This window comes from Chelonia mydas, chromosome 2 (assembly GCF_015237465.2).
Source record: "Chelonia mydas isolate rCheMyd1 chromosome 2, rCheMyd1.pri.v2, whole genome shotgun sequence".
Classification (NCBI taxonomy): domain Eukaryota; kingdom Metazoa; phylum Chordata; order Testudines; family Cheloniidae; genus Chelonia; species Chelonia mydas.
In genome coordinates this window covers 217,278,068-217,301,708 of record NC_057850.1, presented here as the reverse complement: position 1 = coordinate 217,301,708, position 23,641 = coordinate 217,278,068, and the positions used below count along the sequence as shown (strand labels likewise).

At 41.9% G+C, this 23,641-nt stretch overlaps 1 protein-coding gene across 8 annotated transcripts in view; it reads left to right on the top strand.

The window, feature by feature from the left end:
• ANKIB1 (ankyrin repeat and IBR domain containing 1) overlaps positions 1-23,641 on the top strand; it is a 166,578-nt gene that overhangs the window by 91,234 nt on the left and 51,703 nt on the right. For all 8 annotated transcript variants that reach the window (XM_043541217.1, XM_027822725.3, XM_027822726.3 and 5 more), the window contains exons 4-5: positions 503-685; positions 7,466-7,583. In XM_043541217.1, the coding sequence (XP_043397152.1) occupies positions 503-685; positions 7,466-7,583 (301 nt within the window). The remainder of the gene's footprint in view (positions 1-502; positions 686-7,465; positions 7,584-23,641) is intronic.

Below are 23,641 nucleotides of genomic sequence, written 5' to 3'. Positions count from 1 at the left end.
ATCTTGATTCATTTTCCAGCCCCTTAGGTTTCTTCGGATAAATACTACCATTCTTCAGGTTTGAAGGGTAAAACAACATTTTATCACCATTTCAAAGCTAATCAGTTTTCTCTGAATTTGATTTGTGACAGGCATTTTACAAAAGCTGCATTATAAAATTTCAAGAAGTGAGGTGGGGCTTATTTACCAATTGCTGATGTGATTAGGTGCTAATTTAAAAATTAAATTGCAGTACAGCTGACTAACCAAGACACACTTGATGCCCAGGTACAAGTCAAAATGAATAGAAATCATTCTGTAACGTGTTTGAACTTTATTTTTTAATAAAGAATGTATTAATAAATACAATATAAATAAATTTAATAAAGAATCCCTTTGCAATTATGCAAGCTTCCTTTTGTATACTTTACATACTAGTCTATATTTGATCCCTGTTTATTAATGTTAGACATCTTTCAGAGTCAGTAATTCATAGGTGTTGACTTTTGATTTTTGCTTTTAGCTTCTGGTAAAACATGGTGGAGACTTGTTTGCAGAAAATGAAAATAAAGATACTCCCTGTGACTGTGCTGAGAAGCAACACCATAAAGACTTGGCCCTCAACCTGGAATCTCAAATGGTATTCTCACGGGATCCTGAAGCTGAAAGCATTGAAGCTGAATATGCTGCTTTAGACAAAAGACAGGTGAAGTGAAACTTTTAATTATGTGTACTTTATGGTTTTATAAATCTGTGTATGTAGCAACACTTTGTGATAGAGGCAAAAATATCTTAAGCCTGAGTTTAACTCTAGGCACACTTTTAGATCCACTGACTTCAGTGGCACTACACACACGTTTAAAGTTAAGCACATTGCGGAAGAGCAGTAGTGAGTCCATAGTTAAGAAGAGAGCTTTCTGTTCACAGTATTTCAGAGAGCTCTAAATTACATATGCAATGCAGGTTGTCTTGGAAAATTGCTGTGCCACATTAAAGCTAGGGGTAGAGTTAGTGGTGCAAATTTGGGGTCATTTGGTCAAGTAAGTTGGGAGATAAAGCTCTCCCAAAAATGATCAACTTCTAAAATTTTCAATTTTTTAAGATTTTCTGCCCAAAGATGAGGGGGGGAAATATAAGAAGGATTCACAGCATGTTTCCTCTAATCTCAACTAGTGAATACCACCAAGAAGCAGCTGCAAAGTGCAATATTTCAAAATATATTAGCTTTTCTTTCTGGTTCTAGAGGGTTGTGCCTGGAACTGCTGCAAACCAGATCTTGTACAGAAGCAGGAGAGCATGTAATTTTCATGTCCATTTTTAAAAGTGCTCTAGAATTCATAGGCACATTCAGATCAGATTAAAATTTGTTTTTGGAGTAAATTAGGTATGTTTTGGTTAGGGGGGTTCCCATTTTAGTTGCTTTCCAATCATGACCTGCTTTTTAATAAAATGCTCTAAAATGCACATCAGCTGGTTCAGTTTGAACATTGGATTGTCAGTAGAGGGACCCAGGTAAGAGGTAGTAGTGCAGTCTTGGAGCGGCTTGATTAAGGGATTTATAAGATATACCCCACCCCCACCCCCAATTCCCTTCTCTCCCAGAATGAGTTGATTGTAGTGTGGTTCCATGTATCACTGAGAGGAAGATAAGGAGTACAGGCAAAGCTGCAAGGGTGGAACACCATGCCAGTTTCACGGCACTTTTTCAAAAGAGTTCTAAAATTCACAGGCTAAATCAGATCAACTTGGAATTTGGTATGCCAGTTGAAGACCTTGGATGCAGTTTGTGGGATAAATTTGCGTAATTTGATCTCAGGTTTCCAAAATGACAGGCTTTTATTTTTCAAAATGCTTCAAAATGCACATGCATAAGCAGATTGCCTTGGAAATAGCTATGCTACATCAAGATCCAGGGTAGACTTTGTGGGATCACTTAGTCAGGGAGTTTCTAATATAAAGGCCCACTCGTGACCTACTTTTAATTATCAAAATGCTCTAGAATGCACATGCAGAGCCTGATTGGCCTGGAAATTTCTTTGCCAAGAGAGAGACCAGCGTAAAGACACTGGTGAAAAACTGGGATTATTTGGTCTGAGCGTTCCAATGATACAGCTCCCCTACGTATTTCTTTTCAAAGTGTTCTAAAATACGTGTGTGTAAGTAGATTGCCTTGAAAATAGCTATGCCACATCAGAGTCCAGAATAGATTGTGGGTTGCAAATTAAGGATCATCTGGCCAAGAATTCCCAAAATAAAATCCTTTCCCCAGATGGTCTGCTTTTGATTTTCTAAGTGCTCCAGAAGCAGGCACACAGCACAGGAACTGAAGTGGTAACTGAAAACAGGAATGCTCCGTGCATGCCACAAGCACAGTGCTGAAACTACATTAGGCAGTTAGGAATAAACTTGCTCCGTGCATGCCACAAGCACTCAGCTCTGAGTGGAAGCTGAGGATAAGCAGGCTTTCTTAGCGCAGGCCACAAGTGCACAGCACTGAGACCAGAGGTTTAGGCAAATTGCTCAGACTCAAGATTAGTGCTGGCTCAGGCTCTGGCTCAGCCTCCTCAAGGAAGGGCTTAGTGAGTGAGAAGATCTGTGAGCAGCCCATTCACAAACTTAAAATCCATTTGCATATCTCTTACAAGAAGGTTAGCATTTCTGGAAAAAAACAAAATATAAACTATGGAAAACCGTGAATTATATTGTTACGGTGACACTTTCCACGCAGCCTGCCTGGATGAAGATGGCAATAAAACTGGGAGTACAACAGTATCTTAACCCTCCCTAACCAATCCTGCCATTTTATCTGTGCCCAGCACACTTGAAATCCGCACTCTTACTCATACAGTCCAGTGGACCTGCACTGAGATCTGTGCAGCATCTTCGATGCAAAGGAGTACTTGCTGCTGGCTGGCAGAGGCTGACAGAAGGCAGAAAGGTATGGTTATATTCCCAGTTCTATTGCCATCGCCTGTGGACAGAGTTAAGTGTTCTTGCATTATAGTAACAATATCTTAATTTCAAATGGTTGTAGCCAATTCATGTCATTGTTCCTATTCAGATGTCATCAAGGAATTATAAGGAATGCTTACATTTAGAATTGAACCATTTGCAATGAAGAAAATAAACAATTTGCAAAGCTTAAAGTCATAAGAATGTATAATTTCTAATTGCTGTGGGGGAGAACAAAAGCTTTCCACCTTTAAATAAGATGGGAGTCAGTAGTGACTCTACAACTTTTGCAAGTGTTTCCTTACTTTGAATATTTTTCTCAAGAATATTTCCTATTTAACTGTTTCTGATGAAAATAATTGTTTAACATGAGTTCATTCTAGAATCTTGTTTTCCATTGGTACTGGTTGAAATGCACATTCTTCTGAAGAGACACTTCTGTTTTAATTTTCTCTTTTTAACAGATCTTGGGAACCTTTAATGATTAAATCTGAGTTTGCAATTAAAAAATATATGGCAAATGCAAGGTCATAATAGTTTAATTAAATATGTTCCTACATAACACAATATCAAAGAATAGGAATATTAAACATTTACAAAACAAGATATAAACTTAAGAACTATGGCTCTGTGTAAAACACCGAGACACAAAACTTTATGACCAGAGTCTATTCTTTTATCCTTGTGGTTAGGTGAAACAAAAAACGTCAAATGGGTTATGTCTGTGTTGGTTTTTTAAATAGAAATCAGGTCAGGGGAAAATTCCAAAAGATTTCCCTTGCCTCTAATTTTGTATTTTTATTTCATTAATTGAAACAACCCACAATAAAAGAATTTGAGCAAACATTGCCTATATGTGTAACGTGTAAGAATATAAGAAATATTTCTCTCTCAAAATTTATTAAAGGTGAAGTTAGGCTAGCAGTAACCCAAATAATATACATTGTAATTTAATCTTTTTAACTAATTATTTTTGCATCGATTTTGATGGCTTCACATTCATAGTTCTCTGGTTCACTGCTTATTCCTAAAATAGAAGTAGGTTCATATTTGCATTGTAGCCCCTGGAGGTAAAAGGCACTTTCATTTTAACCCCATGCTGCAATGTACTCAGTACATGCTAAGGAACACCTGGGAAAAAGCAGAAATTCAGAGCAGATCATCCAGACCAGGTTTAGTTCTGTGCCAGAAACATAGAGCATTATACTGCACAATAACAAAACAATCATTTTCTTCAGATATTTAATTTATATTTGGAAAGGATCTGTTCAGTTCCAATTGAAAGCCATTTAGAAAGTAGTATAAGCATAACTTTAGTGTTCATATTTAAGAAAGTGAAAGATGTTTGCACTCTTAAAATAACCCACTTAAAATTAGTACATGAAGATAGAAATAGCCTTTTTAAATAGGAAGAGAAAACGAAACTACAGCAGGCTTTAATGTCTCCAAATTTATATATTACATATGTGCACGTGAGTGGTAGATGCAGTGTCAGATAATTTTTGAAAATATATAGCCCCAATTTACAAAAAGGATGATACATAAAGTAAATTTGGCATCACTTGGTTACCGTCTTAATTGCACAAAAAGGAATTGTTTTGTCTTCTCAATTTTTAACAGTATATTAAAAATAGAAAAATCACTTTAACGTTAAATGAACTGATAAAATAAAACCTCTATGCAAATACTAAGATATTAATAAACACTTTAACCTAGTTTCAAATAGCAATTTGATAATAAAAGAATTGATGGTATCTTTGCTTTTTGTATCTGGCTCAGAATGTTAGAGGTAAAATAAAAGGAAGGTACGCGTGTGTGTGCTCAGATGTGTGTGTATGTAAAAGGAGGAGTATATAGAAAATATTACAAGAATTGAAGATAGTGGAAAACTGTTATTCCATGGGTTGAAGAAGTGACAGAACATAGAACATCCCTAAGTTACAGTATATAAACTATGGAAAATCATGTATTATAGTGTTAAGGTGTTAAACTTACAGTATAGTTTAAAGATCTGGAGATCTCTTTGTTAAACACAAAGGGCAAGTTTTTCAGTACAAACCTCAGTTCTAATCTAAGGGCTTCTGCAGATGGAATGAGTTGAAGGATTTCTTCTGTGCACTTAAGGTTTGATCCAACATTCATTGTAATCGTGGGAGTCTTTCCATTGACTTCAATATGCTTTTGATCTGGGCCTATATGAGTTATTCAGATACGAGCTACACATATATCTGAGGTCAAAGAAAAAATTGTTTGAATTACGCTGAGAAACAGTACGTGTTCATATAATTAAAGAACATATTATCTTACCGAAGAGGGCATATTAAAAATTTTCTCTGTGTGTGCAACATTACAGTTACCATTTCCAGACTTCTGACTGCTTAACTTTGTCTCCTTAATGTTTTTTTATGGAATAACATATTACTTTGTGAACAAAATATATCTATTTTTAAAACACGGTCATAAGGAATATTTCCCACATCGCTTTAAAGAGCAAATTAAAAATTCTTAAAACCAGAGAATCTAAAAATCTGGGGCTTGTGTGGAACGTTCCAATGGAGATAGTATAACACTTACTACTCAAGAGAGATAAGTGCCAGTGTTCAACCTAGAAACAGCCAATTAAACATAATTTAGAGCAATTGTGCACTTCAGATTAAAATGTTAGTTCCTTTAATATACATTTGTTTCAGATATCATTAAGAAATACCTTTCCCTTATAGATTTAAAAGGTGGTGATTGTCATGCTGATGAAGCTAATTTATATTCTTTCAATGATAATTCAAACTACAGTTCAGATAAAGTGTAGAGAGTTTAGTCATTGTCCCAATTTTTTTTAGAGCATATCAATGCAAATGTAATCACTTGAGCACTCAGCTGTTTGTAAGCCTGTTGATTTGACGTGTTTTCATAAGTTATCTCTTTAGTAAGAAATTAAATAGGTCAGTCAAATTCCAGAATGCTGTCAAGCAAACGACCCAGATTTACTCTAGCAGGGACCACTAAGGATCAGAATGTTCTTAGTCCTACCATAGGTGTGCACCAACAGGAAGGCACAAGGAAACTCTCCCCAGTTTGTGCAGCCCACATAAGGAAATGCAGGAACGACTTCCATCATGCTTTCCCAAAGAGGGCAAAGAAGAGGCAGGGCTCTGGGTCCATTTCTTCTGTTTACACTAGTCTGGGGAGTTGGCCAGTACCAATAAGGAGGGTAGGCTCTATCATCAATTGAGGCTAGTTTATGTTGCTGATGGATCCTACTGCTTGTGCGTCATTACTGGAGTTTGTTTATTAGATGTATTTTTTGAGAGTTTATTGTGGATGTCCAGTGTGTGAGATGGACTCTTTTGTTTACTGTAGTGTAAATGTGAATTATAAAAAACTATTAAAAGGCCAGTATATCATTTTTTGGTCCCTTCCTTCTCTCCTGGATGGTGTCTGCATGGGCATATAAAGACTTAGTATAGACTTTATTTTTTCCTGTGTTATTTTTAAGGAGTAAGGATGCAGCTCTCATATCTTGGCCATAGGAGCTGGACTGTGACCTCAGAGTTGCTGCCTTTTTGCCTTTCCACCTGACCCTATTGCTAACACTGTAAGTGAAGATGCCACCCTGAAACTAGCAGGGGGATTGAAACTGGTTCTCACCACTTAAGGTGGTGAAGTCCATTGCCACTGCTGCCCAAACTGCACAGTTGAACTTCTGTACTTGCAATGGATCAGCCACCTATAGCTGTATGCTCAGACCAATCAAACAATCAATTACCTCCATTCCCACTTCTGACTAGGTGCGTGCTGCCTCACGTGACCTGCAGTCTGACACCAGCCAATTATACCTTCCCTTTCTTTCTATCCAAGTCTTCAGCATTCCTGTCCCCAGGATAATGCCAAGGTAATGGCCCTCAAAGATATGAGGTCAGTAAAAAGTAATCCAGCTGCTACCTGTGTTTGCATTTTTGCCAGGCCAAGTAATATCTTACTTCAGATAATCCTGGATCTAGCATTCTTTTCTTATCCATCCCTCAAGAATAGATTTTGAACAGCTCCAGAATTCTAGTGGCTACCTAATGAGTTAACTTTTCCAATAAAAATTATTTGGATTTCCTGTCTTCATCCATATCACCAACTGGGTTCCATGCAAACCGAGTAATTTAGATTCTTTTCTTTTTTTAATCATTTGACATAGATTTAGACCATCTCAATGACTGAACTCTAGAAATATCAGAGAACTGTAGATATAGCTTCTTTTGGCTTTGAAATGCGTAAAGTTGATGCACTATAAATAAACATCACCAGATTACAGTGTCTTCATAGAATTTGATATAGTTGTCAATCTGCACAGTCATGCGTCAAACTAAAGAATTCTTTTCCAACTAACCTATCAAGAGAGTAGTCTCTCCATCTGCGGTTTGAGATAATTGTTAGGTAGTAGAAATGTTTAAATTGTTGTTGCCATTTTAATGCAAAATTATTGGTTCACTGGAAAATCTCTACTTCTGAAGAGCTAACCTGTCTTTTTTTCTTTTTCTTTTCAAAGCCATATGAGGGACTAAGACTTCAGGATTTGCGAAGGCTAAAGGATATGCTGATAGTGGAATCTGCGGACATGCTTCAGGCCCCACTGTTTACTGCAGAAGCTCTTCTTCGGGCACATGGTAATCAAAAACTAATAAAGTATTCAGACAGTTTTAGAAATTGTCTCAGCAAAATAAAAGTCATGTTCATGGGGTTTTTTTTCTTTTTTTCCTAGCTATAATTGAAAGAAAAAGAGAAAATAATTATTAACAAAATGTGTATTCTTTTTCGAGTATATTCCCACTCTTGGGATAGTTTGCCAAGCAGTATCATACAGTGGAAGGAGGGAGTAGAGACCTAATTAAACAATGACTGAAGCACCGCTCTGCCAAGCTGTGCTTCCGACCTGGATGGCAGATACTATGCATAATGTCTTGTAAAAGCGTGAATTGGACTTCATGTAGCAGCCCAGCAAGAGGGATATAGCAACCACTCTAGGAGAATGGGCTCTAAAAGGAATAGAAGAAGAGAGTGAAGCTTCTCTACAATATTCCCCAATACACGGTCAGATCCGTCTTAGAGACATTGCGCTGAAATGGCCTGACCCTTAGAGGTGTCGATATACAAAATAAACAGCTTAAGAGAAGTCCTTACATTCTTAGTTCTGTCCAGGTAATACAAGAATGCTCTCTTTGCATCTAAAGGAAGTAACTAGATTCTTCTTCAAGTGATTGCTCATGTGCATTCCACAATAGGTGTGCGTGCTCGCCACATGCACCGGTGCCGGAAGTTTTTCCCATAGCGGAGCGCCCCTACTGACCCCTGGAGTGGCGCGCGCTCCCCCAACTCTCAGTTCCTTCTTGCCGCTAGTGAAGGTGCTTCGGAACTGCTGTGCTCCAGCTTTCTGCTGTAGCTTTCCCTGTTGGATTGTTGTTTAGTTCGTAGTTAGTTAGTATCTGTAGTTTTAAAAAAAAAAGAGTATAGTTAGAATAGAAAAGTGTGCCCGAGTTGGGGCATGTCCCGCGCTTTAAATCATGTGACACTTGTAAATGGCCTATGCCAGTAAGTGTTTCGCACACTGACTGTTTATGCTGTCTGGGGGGAAACCTACCTCAGTGACCGCTGCAAAATTTGCAGATCTTTTAAGCCTGGGACCAAAAAGGAGCGGGACATACAGCTCCGAGCCATCTTGATGGAGTCAGCCCTGACCCCGACACCGCTGCGCTGCTCCGAGTCGGCACCGAGCACCATGGCATCGGTGCGCGGTGACCCAGCGGTGCCTTCCACCAACCGGGTGGGTCCTCAACACCATCTCCTGGGGCTATACCCTCCAGTTTCTCTCTACCCCATCCACCCACCCTCCCTCCCCGTCCCTCTTCAGGGACCCCTTTCACGAGAACTTACTCGAGGAAGAGGTGAGGCGGCTCCTTCACTTAGGAGCGATGGAGTTGGTGTCTGCAAAGTTTAGGTACAAGGGGTACTACTCCCATTATTTCCTTATCCTGAAGGCAAAAGGGGGACTCAGGCCCATCTTGGACCTGCAAGGCCTGAATCAGTACATGGTAAAACTCAAGTTCTGCATGGTCTCTCCGGCCTCCATCATCCCCTCCCTGAATCCCTGAGACTGGTATGCAGCCCTCAATCTCCAGGACGCTTACTCCACATTCACATATTCGAGGGCCACAGGCTTTTCCTCCACTTCACAGTAGGACAGGAACACTACCAGTTCACCGTCTTCCCGTTTGGCCTCTCAACGGCACGCGGAGTCTTCACAAAGTGTATGTCTGTGGTAGTGGCCTACCTCAGGTGTCAGTGGGGTCCAGATCTTTCCCTACCTCGATGACTGGCAGGTCAAAGGCAGCTCCAGATCACAGGTACAGGACCACATAACACGTGCACCACACTGGGACTGCTGGTAAACAGCACCAAATCCATGTTGGTACCGATGCAACAAATAAGAGTTCATTGGCATCATTCCAGATGTGACATCGGCCAGAGCCTCCCTCCTGCTGGATAGGTTTGACACCTTGAGGGACCTTCTAGAGGTGATCACGAGGTTTCCTGTGACAACCGCCAGGTCATGCCTCCAACTACTGGGTCATATATCAGGGTGCATATACATGGTTCGTCACACCAGACTCAGGATGTGGCCCCTTCAGCTCTGGTTGGCCTTGACATTCTCCCAGTCCAGAGACAGGCTGGACAAAGTCCTCACTGTGCCCAAAACTGTGCTAGCCTCCCTCAGTTGGTGGTCCACCCTGGGGAACATGCTCCGAGGAGTCCCGTTCAGGAGCCACCCCCAACTGTAGAGTTGGTGTCTGACGTGTCGGACTTGGGGTGGGGAGCCCATGTGGGAGACCTCCAGACCCAAGGTCTGTGGTCCGCGCAGGAACTAGCCCTGCACATAAACGTCAAAGAGCTCAGGGCGGTCTGTCTGGCCTGCGTGGCCTTTCACTCATGCCTTGCAGGCAGGGTAGTCGGGGTTCTCACGGACAACACGGCCTCGATGTTCTACATCAACAAGCAAGGCGGGGCCTGCTTCTCTGCCAGGAAGTCCTCAGGCTGTGGGACTTCTGTATAGCCCACTCTATCAACTTGGAAGCCCACCACTTACCAGGCTTCCGGAACTCTCGGGCGGATTGGCTGAGCCGGGATTTCTCCTCCCAACACGAATGGTCGCTGCGCCTGGAGGTGGCATGCAGGCTTTCCTGAACATGGGGCACTCCCCAAGTGGACCTCTTCACAATCAGACAGAACCGTCAGTGCCCTCAGTTTTGCTCCAGGGGAGGCCTGGGGCAAGGATGCGATTTCCGACTCCTTTCTTCTGTCCCAATCGGGTCAGCTTTTATATGTTGATCGGCAAGGACCTGGAAAAGATCAAGACAGACAGGGCTCGCGTCCTTCTGATCGCCCCGGCGTGGCCCAGGCAGCACTGGTACGGGACTCTCACGAGCCTGTCAGTTGCGCCCCTGTGGCCGCTGCCAACCCGCCCGGACCTTCTCTCTCAGGACAAACGTTGCCTCCTCCATCCCAGCGTAGCAGCCCTCCACCTCACTGCGTGGTTGCTTAATGGTTAGGCCAGGAGGAAAGGACCTGCTCGGAGGGCATCCAGCGTGTCCTCCTGGAGAGCAGGAGTCCGTCCACACGTCAAGCCTACCTGGCAAAATGGTCTCCCAGTGGGCCGCTGATCGGGGTGTCTCGCCAGGGGCTGCCCTGAACCAGTTTATACTGGATTACCTCCTTCATCTCAGAGCCCAAGGCCTAGCCCCTCGTCCGTCAAACTGCATCTGGCAGCCATATCGGCCTTCCACCCGCCAGTACAAGGCCACACAGTATTTTCTCATGGCATGACCAGTAGGTTCCTTAAGGGCTTGGATCGCCTCTTTCATTATGTTAGACCCCCGGTCCCGAAGTGGGACCTGAACTTGGTTCTGGCCAGGCTAACAGGACCTCCATTTGAGCCGCTTGCTACATGCTTCTGGTCCCACCTCTCATGGAAAGTAGCCTTTCTTGTGGTGATCACGTCTGCTAGGAGGGTCTTGGAGCTCCTGGCCCTGACCGCTGAACCCCCGTACATGGTATTTCATAAGGATACGGTCCAGCTCCACCCACACCTTCGTTTCCTCGCTAAGGTGGTCTCCACCTGTCATAGGGGCCAGGACATTTTCCTGCCAGTGCTCTGTCCCAAGCCCCACAGGTCTAATGAGGAGCGCCGCCTCCACATGCTAGATGTGAGATGGGCCCTGGCATTTTACCTGGAACGGACAAAACCATTCAGGAAGTCTTTGCAGCTGTTCATTGCCACAGCCGAACGCATGAAAGGCCGGCAGATCTCCACTCAGCGGCTCTCCAACTGGATCACTTCCTGTATCCATACTTGTTACGACTTGGCGGGAGTTCCCCCACCGCCAATTGTGAGAGTGCACTCAACAAGGGTGCAAGCCTTGTCGGCCGCCTTTCTGGCTCACGACCCTATTCAGGACGTTTGTAGAGCTGCCACATGGTCTTCGGTCCACACGTTCATCTCACACTATGTGATCTCCCGGACTAGTAAGGACACCGGGTTCGGCAGGGCAGTGCTCCGTCCAGAGTTTCTGTGAACTCCTACCCACCTCAAACAGATATAGCTTGGAATCACCTGTTGTGGAATGCACATAGGCAATCACTTGAAGAAGAAAAGACAGGTACCTTTTCCGTAACTGGTGTTCTTCGAGATGTGTTGCTCATGTCCTTTCCGCATCCCGCCCTCCTTCCCCACTGTCGGAGTTGTCTGGCAAGAAGGAACTGAGGCTGGGGTGAGCACACAGCGCCCCTTATACCATGCCATAGCAGCGCCGCTCCAGGTGTTGCTGGGGTGCTCCCCTACGGGTACTGCTAAGGGAAGAACTTCCGGTGCACGTGGAGAACACGCACACCTATTGTGGAATGGACATGAGCAACACATCTCGAAGAACGCCAGTTACGGAAAAGGTAACTGTCTTTTCCCCTTTACTTGTGTGGAAGTTGAGGAAAATACAGGTAAATTAATACTCTGATTTACATGAAACTATGAAATCATTGTAGGAAGGAATTTTGGGTATGATCTAAGAACCACGTTATCTTTATAAAAAGTGGTGTGGGGGAGGTTCCTCTGTCAATGCATGTTACTCACTAACTCGTCAAGCAGAAGTGATTGCTATTATAAAGCCTGTTTTCAGAGATAAATGAAGGAGCAACTTGCTACAGTTTCAAAAGGGGAAGACCTAAGATGTAATAGAACTAAATTCAAATTCTATGGAGGGAGCAGGTCCTGTACTGAGAGAGAAATTCAGTAAACCTTTTAAAAAGGTTTTTCATCAGCTTGTGCAAGAAAATAGATTTTTCCAGTATCGTTAGTATGTAATGGTGCTATTGCTGCTAAATGGACTTTAATGGAGGAGAGAGACCACCCCATTGGTTATAAGTGCAACATATATTCTAAAATGAGTTGTATAGGAACAGTAGCTGGTCAACATTTCTACCAGATTGGCCAGATAAAAAATCTTTTTCCATTTAAAATTGTAACTTTTTCTGGTAGATAGTTCTTATTAATGCTCAGAAATCATCTGCTCCTTAGAGGAGCAAGGTCTTTCTAAATCTGTCAAAGTCCTGTTGTCAAAGCCAATAGCTGTAAAAACTGAAGATCTGGATGGAATACCCTTCCCTCCTGTTGGGAAAGTAAGTCTGTGGAAAACAGGAGCGTCTTGTATTTGACGTTGGATAGATGGAGCAACTCGGTGTACCATTGTTTCCTTGGCCATGCTGGAACAACTAAAATCACGCTGGTTGAATCTTGTTTTATTTTCTTCAGAACTTTGAGAATTAGAGGGAATGGGATAAATGCATACATCAGACCCATTCCTCAATCTAGGATGAATGCATCTGTCACTGATAGATTGTCTGAGCCTGCTCTTGATAAAAATGGGGACATTTCATATTGAATCTAGTGGTGAACAGATCTATGTGCAGAAACCCCAAAAGACAGAAAATGTTCTGAATCACGAGTCCTTTAGAAACCACTTGTGCATCTGTGAGGAATCTCTACTCAGATGATCTGTATCCTTGTTGTTTCTCCCATGTCATGAAAGGCAATTGATTAAATATTGTATAGGATACACCAGTCCCAAAGCTTTATCACCTCGTGGCATAGCTGAGAAAATCGAGTTCTGTCTTGTTTGTTCAAATCATATACTGCAGACATGTCTGTGACCACCTGGATTACTGCTCCTGTATCTGCAGAAGAAACGCGTTGAGAGCCTGATGGATTGCCCTCAGTTTTAGCAAGTTTGTTTAATAAGGATTTTGTGTCATTCCAAAGACCTTGTTTGAAAAAGGTTGGGGAGCACACCACTGGGACCATCTTGGACACATCTGTGATTACTGTTGACATAGGAGTAGGTGGGTTGAACAATACTCCTTTGAGGATATTCTCTGCGTTCAACCACCGTATTAGAGAGAGATGAATTTTCCTCGCACTGGTATTTTTCCATATACAGTCCCTAAACGGCATTAAGTTCTGTAATAGCTGGTGTTGAAGTGGCCTCTTCTTAACTTGGCATATGGAGTCACATATGCTGTGGATTCCATGAGGCCTAATAATGCCAGAAAATACATTACCCTTTGAGAGGGCTGCAGAAACTGTATTTATATAGTGGTGGTGATTTTCAAAAACCTCCTCCAAAAGCTCTTCTTTCTAAGGAGTCATAGATCACTCCAATGAAGGGAATCCTGTGTGATGGAATCAGAAGGGACTTCTCTTTGTTTATGAAAAATCCTAATGCTCAAAATAAAGAACAGGTCATCTGATTGGCTCTCTGTAATTCTTTTTTGGATGGAGCCTTCAGCATTCGATTATCTAAGTAACGGAAGACGAAAACTCTTTGCCTTCTCATGTGCTGCTGCTGAAGCCAGGCATTTGGTAAAAACTCTGGGTGCAGTGAAGAGGCCAAAGGCTAAAACTCTGTCCTGGAAATTTGTCTGAATCAAAGACAAAACATAGCTATTGCAGTGAGACGGTCTTGTGTGGATATGTAAATATCTGTGAGACTGAAAGCACCAAACCAATCCAGAGTAGACAGAGGGAATGGTCAAAGCCAGAGGATAGTATTCTGAACTGAAACTTTCTGATGTATCTGTTTAGAGTTCTGAGATCTAAAATTAGTCTGAGACCTCCATTCTTTTTTGGGATCAGAAAGTAATGGGAGTAGAACCCTTTGTTGCTGAAAATCACTGGTACTTCTTTAATAGCCCCTGCATGCAGTAGAGCTTGTACTTCCATTAATCTGTCATGGGAAGTATCCCTGAAACGACGGGGATGGGGGGTTACATGAAGGAAAGGATTTGAGCTGGAAAGTATAATCTTCCTTTATTGTGTGTAAAACACATCTGTCTGAGGTGGTGATTGTATGCAGTGTTGTTGTAGCCGTGTTGGTCCCAGGATACTAGAGGGGCAAAGTGTGTGAGGCAATATTTTATGTTTTGTAAAAGTGGGACAGACAGGATAGGATTTTCTGAAATTGGTTGAGAGCTTTCGATAAACATGTCAAACGTGAAGTCTGACATTAAGCAAGGAGGATTTGTCTGAGAAATTCTTTGACCTCATCCTCGGCTTTCCTTCCTCTCTCGTATTTGAGAGAATGCTTGCTGTTGGTGTTGCTGTTGATAGTCTGATTGCCTCTTCTCATTACAGAGAGACAAGGTGGGTGAGGTAATATCTTTTATTGGACCAATTTCTATTGGTGAGAGAGACACGTTTTTGAGCTTTCATAGAGCTCTTCCTATAGTAAGACAAAGAAGAAAATGGTGTGTGGTATTGCCTGTGATGCCTGAACATAGGCATAGGTGTTCTCTGTGGATAGGGAGATGGTTGCTGTGGAACACGTCTCCTTCATCTTTTCCAGTACCTCATCAGTTTTTGCATTAAATAGTCCATCCCCTTTAAAGGATAGATCTATTTTAGATGCTCTTTCCACAGAAAGAAATGATTGTAGCCATGCATGCCTACATAGAGCTATTGCAGATGCAACAGATTTGAGATGGTATCAGGGACGTCAATCGATGCCCTGAGGGCATGCTTAGCCCGGTTTTGTCCCTGTTTGTTGAGAGCTGATGTCAACTTCCTGTAATCCTCTGGGAGATTTTTAGTAAAGACTCACTCTTATCTCACAGTTGAAACTAATACCTGGCCATCACCGCTTGATAATTTGCCACATCCGTTTAAAGAAGCTGAAGAAAACATTTTTCTACCCAGAGTCCCAATTTTTTCCCTTCTATAGCATAAGGGGTAGAAGGTTGAAGACTTCACCTTGTTCTGCTATAATCAGAGTTTGGCTGAGGGCTTACATGAAAACAAGAGAATCTTTCAAAAGGGATCTGGTATACCTTGTCAACCTTGTTTGAAATTGGTTGGCACAATGATGGATTGGACCACAGGAATTTTTCTGGTTGCCAAATCCCTTCTAACATAGGCAACAAAACCCTGCTTTTTGCAGTAGACCCCAAAATGTCAGACTGGATGCATAGCCTCGTTGAAAGCTACTGATGTTAATTTTAAAGTTTATGCTATCCAATCAATTAGTTCATGAAATTAGATCGCCTTTGCCAAAGAAGACGATGCTGTAGCTACTCCCACGTCGTCATCGCGCGATGAGACACTTTCCAGTTCCATGACATATTGGAAATCTTCCTGTGGACATTCCTCCTGGCGATCTTCTTCAAAAAGTATAGCCTGTGTCAAAGAAAGGGTGCCATACCACTTTTTCAAAGCTATGCCCTCAGAACACGTTCATATGCTGGGGGCAGGGAGGGAGTTGTGTGAGCACCTTAACACACACTGCTACCAGAATTTCCATTGTCCTGGCTGCTCCTCCTCTGCGCATCCCAAGAGTGGGAATATGCAGAGGACACTTGAAGAAGAAAATTTTATTACAGTATTTTGTCGTGACATAACTCTACCACTCAGCTAATCTATTTAGCAATTGAAATTTTTGTCCAAAATGTAGATTAGCACAGAACATTGTGGTAGAAAATAAAGCCAGCTTCTTTTTGAAGTAGCATTTCCATTTTAACTGCGTTCATAAAGATTGTTTTATATCCCCATTTATTCAGACTGTCTGCAATATATCAAAAACGTTCAGACAATCAGGGGAATTAATAGGAAAGTGATTGAAACTGGGGATCATAATCTAAAAGTTTTGAGTTAAAGCTGTTTGGAGAAACAAGGTTTTATTGTTTCAAAATTGAGGCCTAAAAGTAGAACTACTTAGACCAGGGGTCGGCAACCTATGGCACACGTGCCAAACACGGCACGCGAGCCAATTTTTAATGGCATGCTGCTGTCTGCCGGACCCGGGCAGACAGCAGTGTGACACTAAAAATCCTGCTCGGCCCGGCCCGCTCTTTTCCCCCCCCCACCCACAGCTCTCTCCTTGCAGGGCAGGCAAGCTTCCCCCTCCCCCCGCCTCTTCCTCCAGCATGCTGGGTTCCTGCCCCTCCTTCTCTCCCTCCCTGCAGCCAATCAGCTGACGGCCCTTGCTACGATAAAAGTGGGGGAGAGGTAAAAGCAGAGCCGCAGCGCCTCTCTCTGCTTCGGGGACCTTGGGGAAGGGGGTGGAATCAGGGCATATCCCCTCCAGCCCCCTGCCATGAGCCGTTCAGGACAGGGGGCTGGGAGCACCCCCACAACCCCAGCCCACACCCCCAGCCCTCTGCCCTGACCCCTGCACCCCCTCACACACCCCCAGCCCTCTTCCCTGACACCTGAACCCTCCTCACACACACCCAGCCCCGTGCCCTGACCCCTGCCCTGACTCCTGCACCCCACACACATACCCAGCCCCCCCGACTCTTGCACCCTACACTCCCACCCTGAGCACCAAACAGGAGCTCCTGCCCCCCCCCCCCATTCCCACCTGCACCCCTCACACCAAATGGGAGCTGCCCAGGTAAGCGCTCCACACCCAAACCTCCTGCCCCAACCCTGAGCCCTCTCCCTCATTCTAGCTCCTGGCCAGATCCTGCACCCCAACCCCCAGCCTGCTCCTTCACCCCCAGCCCAGTTTTCAGCATACTCCCACCCTCATCTCAGTGCAGAGAGAGAAGAAGAGAATGGCTAGAACCAGGGAGAAGGTAGGTACCTACTCTATGTGGACAGGGCCAGGACTGCAGACCGGCAGCGAGCTGAACGGGGCCGGCAGCCGGGACCCTGGCTGACAGGAGCCGGCGGATGGAACCCCAGACTGACAGCAGGCTGAGCGGCAGTGGGCTGAGCTGCTCAGCCCACTACCAGTCTGGGGTCCCGGCCGCCGGCCCCGCTCAGACCACTGCTGGTCTGGGGTTCTGGCTGCCTGCCCCTTGCCAGCCGGGTCCCGGACGCAGGCCCCGCTCAGCCCACTGCTGGCGTAGGTGAACAGAACCCCAGGCCGGCAATGGGCTGAGCGGGCTGGCGGCATAAGATCAGCATTTTAATTTAATTTTAAATGAAGCTTCTTAAACATTTTGAAAACCTTGTTTACATATGACAATAGTTTAGTTATATAATATATAGACTTATAGCGAGAGACCTTCTAAAAAACGTTAAAATGTATTATTGGCATGCGAAACCTTAAATTAAAGTGAATAAATGAAGACTCGGCACACCACTTCTAAAAGGTTGCCGACCCCTGACTTAGACAGTTGATCCCATCTTGAAGTTCTGACCTTAATAAAAGTCCATTCCTATATTTATTTAGTCAAACCATAGTGGTTTGCTGCTAAATATGTTGTGTGTGTGTGTAGTGAATGTGTAAAAACAGATCCGCTTCTTTCTGTTGTGTTCATTATAATAGGTTTAACATGGATGTGACCCAGTGAGACTGAGAGCACCAAACCAATCCAGAGTAGACAAGAGGGAATGATCAAAGCCAGAGGATAGTATTCTGAACTGAAACTTTCTGATGTATCTACTTAGAGTTCTGAAATCTAAAATTAGTCTGAGACCTCCATTCTCTTTTGGGATCAGAAAGTAATGGGAGTAGAACCCTTTGTTGCTGGAAATAAATAGTAGTTCTTTAAAGTACTTTACTGACCCAGTAGTAGTACCAATGAATATGAAGTTATGCATGTTAATCCCCTTGCTAGAATTGTCTTTAGTTATTTTTTTGTGGGTTTCTTGCATAGCAACTGAAAAATTTAAAATAGGGAAGTGTGATTTTAAAACAACAGAAATTGGCAGAATGTCTGACAAGTGGGTGTGTGGTACCTGAAACTTTTTTTGTTATTTTTAGTTTTGACTAGATTTCAAGTTGATAGTGTACTTTTAATAGAAAATTATACCAGAGACTAACTTTTATCATTGTGTTTAAATGATAACCTAATCACATACGGGTCACTGATATTGCATATTATTTTTTTAAATTTAGCTAATTTGCTTTGTTTCTTATATGGTATTAATATATAAGTGGAACAATATTTTGAATTTTAAGATTAAGTTAAGATTCAGTTAAGACTGAAGATTCACAGCTGGCAAATTCTGTAACCTATTCAAACAACAAGGAGTCTGGTAGCACCTTAAAGACTAACAGATTTATTTGAGCATAAGCTTTCGTGGGTAAAAACTGACTTCAAAGAGAAACAGAACTAAAATTCATTTGCAAATTTAACACCATTAATTTTGGGCTTGAATAGGGACTGGGAGTGGCTGGCTCATTACAGAAGCAGCTTTGCCTCTCCTGGAATTGACACCTCCTCATCTATTGTTGGGAGTGGACTACATCCACCCTGATCGAATTGGCCCTGTCAACACTGGTTCTCCACTTGTGAGGTAACTCCCTTTTCTTCATGTGTCAGTATATTTATGTCTGCATCAGTAACTTTCACTCCATGCATCTGAAGAAGTGAGATTTTCACCCACGCAAGCTTATGCTCAAATATATCTGTTAGTCTTTAAGGTGCCACCGGACTCCTTGTTGTTTTTGTGGATACAGACTAACACGGCTACCCCCTGATACTTGTAACCTATACAAACATTCTGTAGAACAAAATGTTGGCAGTACTATGTATTACACACCATGCCGGAAGTCTGAGTCTCAAAGCAATGAAGTTGATGTAAACTGTACAGACATGTCTGCCACCATCTAGAGAGCAGTAATTGAGATTTGAGAAGGAATCAATCTGAGTTGCAAGGTCATTCTCTTGTTGTTGCCTTCATGGTGTAGCTGTAACTTAATGCAATTGAACATTATCTAAAGAGAAGTACAAACATAATTTGCAAGTCATGAGAAAGCAGGCTCTTTTGCCGTTAGCTTATTCATTATAAATTGGAAATTATTCAGCCAACCATAATTAAAACTTAATAATGTGTTTTGACATAAAAATAAGGACATACGATTGGTGTGATTATGTAACATAACTGAATAACTGATGAATATGTTCAGCTTTAAATTTTATTACAAAAATTAAGATATAAACCAGAAGCCACTCTGCATAAATTAGCATTGCCAGACTCTAAATATTTTCCCATTAATTTTTTTAAGAGTCAAAATAATAATAAGACTATCTTAATTCTAACTTTCTTAATTCAAAGAACATGAGCTAAAGTATTTTTCTTATATTTAAAAATAATGCATTTTACTCACCTTTTTAGAAACTTGATGTTGAAATCTATTTACTTGACAAACTTTGATTTCCTCTGTCACACAAAAGTATGGATTTGTTAGTACAGCTTGTTCGTGAGAGCTGGGATTGGGATTTTGTTTTTTTCCCCACTAATAGAGCACAGAAGATTTATGGGATAGGGATGGAAAACAAATTATTAAATGAAAAGCAACTAGAGAAGAAAAAATTAGTAGGGGTTTTGGGTTTTTTTGGCCCTAGAACTGTGACATTCTATACCTTGGGGAGCATACTGTAAGCCCCACATTTTCATATAATCGTGATCTTAAATATAAAGCATGCCTTGGAAGGTATCAGGGGAATGGTTATGATCTGCTGAAAGTCATTTCTCTCTCCATATATGTATATCATTAATGCATATGAAGTTATGAGAATTGTGTTGTATGATTATCACTAAAACATGCTGTAAATTGGGAAATCAGCCAGATATTAGCTCCCTAGAGGCAAGAGCAAAGAAAATAAACCAACACCCAGGCGGGGTGTTAAACAACCCATCAACAACCATTGTCTAGCAAGGTAGCTACAATTCAATGACTCACCTTGTCTGGAGACTCAGCTATGCACCCAGGCATGCCTGGACTTGTGTTTTCCAAGCACATGGACTGAGGATATAAAACAGACACAGTGGCCACATGCTGGGTCGGTCTTCTTCACCCACGTACGCTGCAAGGACGCTCTGAAGACTCCAACTGAGGGGACTGCCCCAGATTTCAGGAGTGAAATCTGTGTACTATAAATGGCAATATGCAGTGGGGTGAGAAAAACTGCTTAGTCTAGTTGTTGTCCAGTGTAATAGGGTTGAGAGTTTAGACTGCATGCTTATATTTTATTTCTTTTGGTAACTAACTCTGACTTTTTACCTATCACTTAATATCACTTAAAATCTATCTTTTGATATGTTTTACTGTTTATCTTTACCTGTGAGTTTGCCTGAAGTGTGTGGTAAAACTGCTCAGGTTTTGCAAAGACTGGTGTATGTCCACTTTCATCGATAAAGTGGTGAACCAATTAATAAGTCTGCACTGCCCATCTTGAGCAGTGCAAGACTGTATATTCCTGGGGTACAGTGCTGGGAGCTGGGGGGGATTTGACTCAGGTGCCTTTCCCTGTGTGATTCATGAGTGGCTCGGGGAGCATTCATGCAATCTAGCTGGTGTGGGGTCTCCACATGTGGTTGTGCTGAGTGATAACAGCACCTGGAGGCGTTGCCGGTCACTATCACATTGTGAGAGACAGCCCAGGCTGGAGAGAGTTCAGAGAGCACAGCGGTCTCTCAGTCTCAGGCCGCGCCCCAGGGAATCCCATAACTCCAACCTTTATATTACTATCTCTTTTTAAACTTCATTGTTGTAGGATGAAAGGTAGAGCACTCCAATTTCAAATTCAGCTCATGCTAAAATAATTGATTTCAGGGTAAAAGTAGTACAGTTCAGCTAATAACCTTATGTTACGCTGCAGCTCATGATTTACTAAAAAGAACAGTGGAATCCAGCAAGCAGGACGTCTTTGCTCCGACTACTAATTTAAAAAGGCACTACATATATCAGTATTGAGGACTTCTTATAGCTCTTAGCAATATCTCAAGTTCAATAAGTTCCTGTTTAAAAGATTATAAAGACAGGATAATGTGTAAAATGGCATAATATGTTATGCTGGTAATAAAAGTAGCAATTTTTTGTTATTGCAATCTAATAATGTTACACAGGTATCATAACCTTAAGCAGATGAAATGGAATGAATGAAATCTTTAAAATGTTGTACAGTTTGGACAAATTATGCAAACGTGTCTCCATAACATTTTCATTTATATTAAAAATCAATAAGCAAATTTCAGTGTGATTGACCTACTGATATGCAAAATGAATACTTTGATAATATCACTATTGAATAGGGCTCCTTATATTTTCTTCTTTACTTATAGTACACATGCAATTTTTATTTACAATAATTGAGGGAGTTTTATTTATGAAACATTTGCTTAGGAAAAATTGAAAATTTAGGGTTTTTCTAAAAATCAGATACTTACGGTTGACAAATAAAATGAACATTTGTGTAATTGACAATGTTTGAAAATTTTGGTTTTTTGAGACTTAAAATTGCAGTGATATGGTAAAGTATATCAGTTCAAATTTGTCTTTCAGTCTGAATCTGTCCATGTACGTGGATGCTTTTTACACTACTGGTATTTTTAGATTCAAAGTGGCACAGAAACTTGACAAACTAACATTGTTGAATGTTTTGTTTGTTTTTAGATTTGAAATAAAGTAGTTTTAAACTTTTTAAAAAAAATCACCATCTTTGTTTGTAATCTTAATAACTGCTTATATATTCATTTATGCATACAATGTTGTTGCAGCAGCTGTGTTACTTCCAGGATATTAGAGAGACAAGGTAGGTGAGGTAATATTTTTATTGGACCAACTTTTGTTGGTGAGAGAGACCAGCTTTTGATGTTACACAGAGCTCTTCCTTAGGGCACATCTGAAAAAACTTGTCTCTCTCAGGCCTGGTCTACACTAGGGTAGGGGATCGATCTAAGATACGCAACTTCAGCTATGAGAATAGCGTAGCTGAAATCGACGTATCTTAGATCGACATAGAATCACTTACTTCACGTCCTCGCGGCGCGGGATCGACGGCTGCCGCTCCCCCGTCTACTCCGTTTCCGCCTCTCGCCCTGGTGGAGTTCCGGAGTCGACAGCAGAGTGGTCGGGGATCGATTTATCGCGTCTACACTAGACGCGATAAATCGATTCCCAATCGATCACTGTCCGATGGGTCGTGTAGACGTGGCCTCAGCAACTGAAATTGGTCCAATAAAAGATATTACTTCACCTACCTTATCTCTCTGTATACATTTGTTTTACTGTAGTTCATTCATACCATAGAAAACTTTAATTGTGAATTTAATATTTGTACACATGAAAACATGGAAGGGTCACAGTAATATTTGATTGTAGAATTACAGAAAATCCTAGGAAGGATAAATTAATTCTTTGTCAATTCAAATAATTTTAAATTTTGTATTTAAAAAATACCACATATTCAAACTGGCTGTTGTATAGATGGCAAAAGCTTCAGCTATTTCAGGTCAAACTGAATAACTTTCATATGTGGAAGTAAAATTGTTTCAATGTAATACTTAGACAAAAGCCTTCATATTGTAAGTCCTTAAAACCAAATAATTTTAACAACAATCTCAAAAGAGATATCAACATGTCAAACTTTTTACAGCTATAACATAGGAAACTCAGACTGCTGGGGGACAATTCCCCCAATTCACAGCATTAGAAAATGCAGTTTTATACAATCAGAAGTTAGTGAAAATGCTGACAACTGCTGCACACAGAACTTCCAGTTTTGTGGATGGTAGAAACTTTCATATGCTGATATTCTGCCCCTTTTTAGAACAGGTTAGGATTAGGGGAATTACGATTATAAAAGCAAGATTGTCACTTGTCCTCTGCCCCAGTGCAGGGCAGGAAGAGAGTATAAGGCATCTCCATACTTCTTTCCTATGTGGGCTGGCATGTCTTGACAGTCTGTGCATAGGAGACAAAAGCAGGCTCCACATTTCTCTCTCTCCCCACACACAAATGTACTGGCAAGCAGAGCTGAGCCAGCACAGAGTGGGAAAATAGTAATCTGATACAGTTATGGGCCAGTAGCAGATTATTTCCTGCCTGGAGAAAGGAGAGAAGTAGATGGGGAATTGGCACACTAACTCGCAATTCCTTCCTGAATTGCTGTTGAGGCATTGCATCTACCTACAGCTTCTTACAGAAAATTAGTAGCAATGGATGAAATCTTGGTCCCATTGGGTACATTTACACTGCAGTTAAACTCCCAAAGCTGGCCTGGGTCAGTTGACTTGGGCTTGCGGGGCTCTGACTGCGGGATTGTAAAATTCCTGTATAACTGTTCAGGCTCTGGCTGGAACCCAACCTCTGGGACCCCATGAGAGGGCAGGATCCTAAAGTCCAGGCTCCAGCCCAAGCCCAAACGTCTACACAGCAATTTTTAGCCCCGC